Source organism: Rana temporaria, chromosome 10, assembly GCF_905171775.1.
Source record: "Rana temporaria chromosome 10, aRanTem1.1, whole genome shotgun sequence".
Classification (NCBI taxonomy): domain Eukaryota; kingdom Metazoa; phylum Chordata; class Amphibia; order Anura; family Ranidae; genus Rana; species Rana temporaria.
In genome coordinates, this window is record NC_053498.1 from 11,556,068 (window position 1) to 11,562,067 (window position 6,000).

Sequence of the window (6,000 nt, forward strand, 5' to 3'; positions counted from 1 at the left end):
TTTGCTCGTATTGCGAAAAACGCTAGTTAACCGCGTTACTCGCAAATCCGAGGATTCACTGTACATAGAAAGCACTTCCCCCATTTATTGCATTCCTTGCCAGGCGTACGCTGTATGTCATGGCTTCCCTAATGACATTTAACATTTTATTTTTCTACCCCTTTTTTGGGGGTTCAATATAAATAATTGATGTTTTATGGGGATCACGGCAGCTTAGAAAATGAATATTTTTTCTCTCTCCTCTTTAGGTGTCTGCCTATTGGTGGTCTGACTTTTGAAGTGGAGACCCCTTATTCCCTCCATGTTGGGGGGTTGCATTGATATGGTGGCACCTTGCCTATGAAACTCCATCATGGTCTAATTCTTGTTATTTGTTTGCTACGTTACACTGTACTGTCTGCAGAGGCACCCCTGAGGAAGGAGCCCATGTCTCTGAAACGCGTAGGGACTCATCCAGAGCCTCTGCTAATTAAGTGTTTTTTTTTTTTCAGTTCAACTCTTTTTGTACTTTATTTACAATTCTAATATTTTGAATTGACATATTAGAATTTGTATGCATCTTTTAACTATTTGATTACCTTGATGATGTAATTACAATAAAGGATATTTTGTAACTTTTTATACTGTCCAACTTGCCTACAAAGTCCCATTAAATGGGAGAAGTGCTTTCTATGCATTTATAAATAGGGGTGTTGGCAACAGTACAGGGGATCCCCCTTTCATTTTCTGTACTTTGATAGAGAGGAAAAGGGCTAGAGACAGGGGGTCTCCAAACTGTGGCGCGCGAGCCGGATGTGGCCCTTTGCTTGCCTTTATCTGGCCCTTGGGGCACTTTACCTTCCACTGATACAAGGCATTATTCCTTCCATTGACACCAACAATGGGGTACTATTCTTCCTACTGACACCAATGATGGGGCACTACTCCTTCCACTGACACCAATGATGGGGCACTATTCCTCCCACTGATACCAATGTTGGGACACTATTCCTCCCACTGATGCCATTTATGGGACACTACTTCTCCCACTGATGCCATTGATGGGACACTATTCCTCCCACTGACACCAATGATGGGGCACTATTCCTCCCACTGATGCCATTGATGGGACACTATTCCTCCCACTGATCCGATGGTCCCCAGGGCCCCTTACAGGCCCTGCTTGCCCCCCTCCTGTTTTTTTTTTTTTTTTATTGCATTACACCTGTGAGGGGCCCAATGGTCCCCAGGACCCCCCCCCCCGCGCTTATCTCGCGTCAGGAGAGAAGAGATTACACTTGTTTTTTTTGTCCCCCCCTCCCCCCGGTTCTCTGCTGCCTAAAGCTGTGTAAGGGGCCCCAACATTTGTGATGGCTGCCCTGCACAAGGGTGTAACAATGGTTGAACAATTACTCTTATTTCAGACTGGGTAACCCCACAATTAGTCTGCTTAGGCCAACCCAGTGACCATACAGTCCCATCCGGACCTCGTCTATTTTCCAGATTGACCCACCAAAGTCCCATCTCTAATGATGTGGGGACCTCCCACCATAATGAAAGCCTTGTGCCCCATGCACACTGGGAGTGGTATTTGCGCGGTCGGGCTCTGTCTTGTGTGTTGCCGGCGATGCAGAGCAGAGAGATCAGCCATCTCCCGGATCTCCCCGGACATCCTCCCCGGTACCGGCCAATACGGTCACATCTCCACTCGGCCCATCGGGTCTTAAGGCCCACTTCCTGATTTTCCCGGGAGGAGAAGCAGAAGGGCAATAGCAAATACTAATTTGCTATTGTCACACAACTGGGCGGGCTCAGGGCGCAGTGCTCTGCGCCCAGAGCCCTCCCTTTTTTTAAGTCAATTAGAGCCCCAGCTTAAGTCATGTGCTTCAATAAAAAAAAAAAACTTTGAAATCCATGCGTCCGGTGCCCTGTATGAAAATAGGGGCCGGGCGCATGGATTAGGGGAGCGGCTGCCACTGGTTCAGACATTCAAAACAAAACTAAAGAAATTCCCAGTTCAACTTACCGACCAGCCTATGACCAACCAAATGATTCTAACAGTATGCGTTAAAAACAGGGGTTTAGTCTGCACATATTTGCTAATATATGCATATGCTGCTGAGCCCCGCCAAGGCACCCCAGTAATTTCTGTAGACCTAACTCTAAATCTTGAGAGCCTCCATAGTGAAAGCACATGTATTATAATGGATAGGCAGAGGGCAGGTGAGCCTGGATTGAGCCCACCCCTGCTTAACCACTTACGGACCCCCCACTGTCATTATATGTCGGCTTTTTGAAGAGGAATATCGTTGTTATGGTAGCAGCTAGCTATCATAGCCCCGGTATCCTCTTCTTCAGCGTGCGGTCTGCTACAAGATAAAAGTGGTCTCTGCGACAGATACGCCACATTATCACTTTTATCGGCGGCGGGAAAGGAGGCCCCCCTCCGCCACTTACCACCGTCGGCAGCGATGGAGGCGATCGCATCTGCTATCAATCTATCCAATCAACGCCCAGACTCAGTTGAGAAGAGGACGCCGGGGGACCCGCACAGCAGGTGAAAGGGCTCATCTAAGTAAAACGGGGGGCCCGTGACAGCGAAGTGTTTTTTCACCTTAAAGGGTTTGTAAGGTTTTTTATTTATTTAAATAACAAACATGTTAAACTTCCCTCCACTGTGCAGTTCATTTTGTACAGATTGGCCCTGATCCTCGTCTTTTGGGGTCCCTTGGCGGCTGTTTCGGCTCCTCCCGGCAAGAGCTAACCCCCTTCATGGTAAGCGCTCTCCCAAGGGGGTTAGCTTGCGGGTTCTCTATAGCCGCAGACTATCACTCGGCCCCACCCCCGGCACGCTACGTCATTGGATGTGATTGACAACAGCGTGAGCCAATGGCTGAGCTGCTATCAATACATCCAATCTAGCCAATCAACGACCAGACTCCGTGGAGAAGAGGATACCGGACACGTGCACAGCAGGTAAAAGGGCTCAGGTGAGTAAAACAGGGGGGCTGAAGGGGGCCGTCATTGCCAGGTGTTTTTTGACCCGAATGCATAGGATGCATTAAGGTGAAAACACACAAACCTTTAAGTGGTTAAAGGCACAGGGGCGCACTGAACGCCCAGCATATAGCATCATGGAAGGAAAGGTGTCCAGTGCGTCCCCGTCCAGCATGGTCGGTAAGTTGAGCTGGGAATTATTACCAATTAATACCAATATTTCCTTGTCAAAGAGGTTTATTGGTTTGAACATAGGACATAGAAAAAGGCAGAAAAAAAGAACCATCAAGTACACAAGGGTAGTTGGGCATCCAGTCATAACAATATAACTCCCGGGGGAGGTAGCACAGTTCTAGTTCTCGAGATGGCGAGGAGTAAAGAAAAACATAAGGGCTTACCAAGGCATTAATATCAGTACCATCAAAGTCTGGGGGGTAACCAATGCTTAACTCAAGGCCACCGGACTTTCTAAAATTTGTGAATCTTATCATTTTCAATGGCTTCCATCTAAGCATGAACAAAACACCTTGCCAATATTTCAACAATACAAACAAATGGCCACTGCCCTCACCTATAACTGGCCTTTGCAGCAAAGAGCACAACTGAATCATCCTGTCTTATAGTATACGTTAAAAACAGGGGCCCGGATTCAGTAAGAATTGCGCTTTTTTTACGGAGGCGCAGGGAAACGTTTTTGCCCTGCGCCCCGCAATTTTTTTGCGCTGCCCTCGATTCGCGGAGCAGAAGCTCCGTAAATTGCGCGGGCGCGCCGGCAAAATGCCCGGCGTAAGCGCGCGCATTTTAAATGATCCCGTAGGGGGCGGGAATCATTTAAATTAGGCGCATTCCCGCGCCGATCGTAGAGCGCATGCTCCGTCGGGAAACGACGGGTATACGTAACATTGGCTGCCCCTGCTAATAGCAGGGGCAGCCTTTACGCAAAAAACGCCGTACGGAAACTACGTAAATTGTTTACGCAGGGCTCGCGCAACGTTGTGAATCGGTGTTAGTATGCAATTTGCATACTATACGCTGAGCACAACGGGAACGCCACCTAGCGGCCAACGCAAGAATGCAGCCTAATATATGCGGGCATAAGAGCCTTATGCCGCGCATATCTTAGGCTGCAGTCGGCGTAACGAGGTTCCTGAATCAGGAGCATTCGTTACGCCGGGGCAAGTAAGCAATTGCGCTGTGTAACCTATGGTTACACAGGCGCAATTGCTTCTTGAATCCAGGCCAGGGTTTTTTCCAAGAAGGCAAGAAGGAAGGGATATCTATATTTTACAACATCCTACACCAAAAACGTCACCTTACAAAAACGCCTCCCCGCGAACACTGGGAAAACGTATCCAGAACTCTTGGAATATAATTTTCCAGATAATATCGGACATATCACACCAACATCATCCCCTACACTTGGGCTGGCGATTTTAAACCTATATAGTGACTCGGTACCACAACCATTCAGACATATGACGACCCACATCTTACTAGCTGCTAGATTGTGCCTAACAAGACTGGGGAAAACCGGCAAGATCCCAACCGTTGAACAGGTCGTTGAAATGGTGAACCTCCATTATAGCCACAAAAAGATGATGGCTTCAAGCGGGGGTCAGGGCCGGCCTTAGGTGTTCAGGCGCCCTGTGCGAGCTAATTCTGTGCCCCCCCCCCCATCTTCACCCCTCGCCCCCAAGACATTGTGCAATTTGCCGCCCCCCTGAAAGTGCCGTCTGGTACATTGGTACTATCGGGTCCCATGTGATCATGTGAGCAACTGACTGCGACTTACATTCTGCGAGCTGTGATGGCCGCACGGCGCCCCTGTTGCCCATGGCACCCTGTGCGGCCGCACAGCTCGCACACCCCAAAGGCCGGCCCTGGCGGGGGTTCCCTAGATACGGCAACAAAAGAGTTCCCATTGGGGTTCCTGGGGGAGTGCTACACAAGTTTTGTAAGTAACATTTATTGATATCTAACATGCAAAAACAGGGGTTTAGTTTGCACAGATTTGCAATTTTATATACGTAAGCTGCAGAGCCCCGTCAAGGCACCCCAGTATTATCAGTCCTACCTCTAAATTTTGAGAGCCTCCACAATGCAAGCACATTCATTCTAATGGATAGGCAGAGAGCAGGTGAGAATGGAGGGGCCACCCCTCCTTGGACGCACGGGGCTCACTGGACACCCAGCATATAGCACCATGGCAGCAAAGGCGTCCAGTGCGCCCCCGTCCAGACTGGTCGGCAAGTTGATCTGGGAATTTCTTTGATTTTGTTTTTCCATGCGTTGCCCTTCCACGTGCTCCTTGTTGCAAAAGCCAGTTATAGGTGGGGGCAGTGGCCATTCGTTTGCGCTATAGAGTTCAGACATACCCGGTGCTGCCAAAGCACAAAGAAGAAAGAGGACTCCGAGCAAATCTTCCATCATCCCGTCCAACGTGTGCCCAACAGACGTCTGCTCTGCGACTGTTCCCTGGAACTGGAGCTTCTTTATACGAGTGCAGACACTGATGGGTGAGGGTACAGATGCAAATATCCATCAAGTTGACAAGCACAATAAGGAAGTTGTAACCATTTCATTATTTTCCCAACCTAGAAAAGAAATTATGTACATAAATTAATATAAGAGTCGGGAGTGTCCAAAATCTCCCAGACGGGAAATACAACTTTTACTTTTGAATCGTAATAGACATTGTGAGTTGTGAAAGATGATGTTTGACTGCCGAAAAATTAGAGAAAGAACAAAGAGTGATTCTTTATGTCGATGACACGGACACTTTCCTTTTAAGCCGCGTACACACGATCGGTCCATCTGATGAGAACGGACCCAATAATATGAAGGAGTGGCTAACCAAGCCTCCTTTTTATCAAAGGGTGGGATCACAGCAGCCGTATGGCCATTGTGTGTTGGAACTCTAAAGCCTCGTACACACGATCAGTCCATCCGGTGAGAACGGACCGATGAACCGTTTATCGGCTAACCGATGAAGCTGACTGATGGTCCATCGCGCCTACACACCAT

The 6,000-nt window shown here is 48.4% G+C and overlaps 1 protein-coding gene across 1 annotated transcript in view; it reads right to left on the reverse strand.

Annotated features, from left to right (window-relative positions):
* The window catches only part of LOC120916317, a 48,445-nt gene extending 42,931 nt beyond the window's left edge, over nucleotides 1-5,514 (reverse strand). Inside the window, exon 1 of the mRNA XM_040327223.1 lies at nucleotides 5,352-5,514. Coding sequence (XP_040183157.1) covers nucleotides 5,352-5,406 — 55 coding nt within the window. The 5' untranslated portion in view covers nucleotides 5,407-5,514. The remainder of the gene's footprint in view (nucleotides 1-5,351) is intronic.
* Nucleotides 5,515-6,000: the final 486 nt, after the last annotated feature.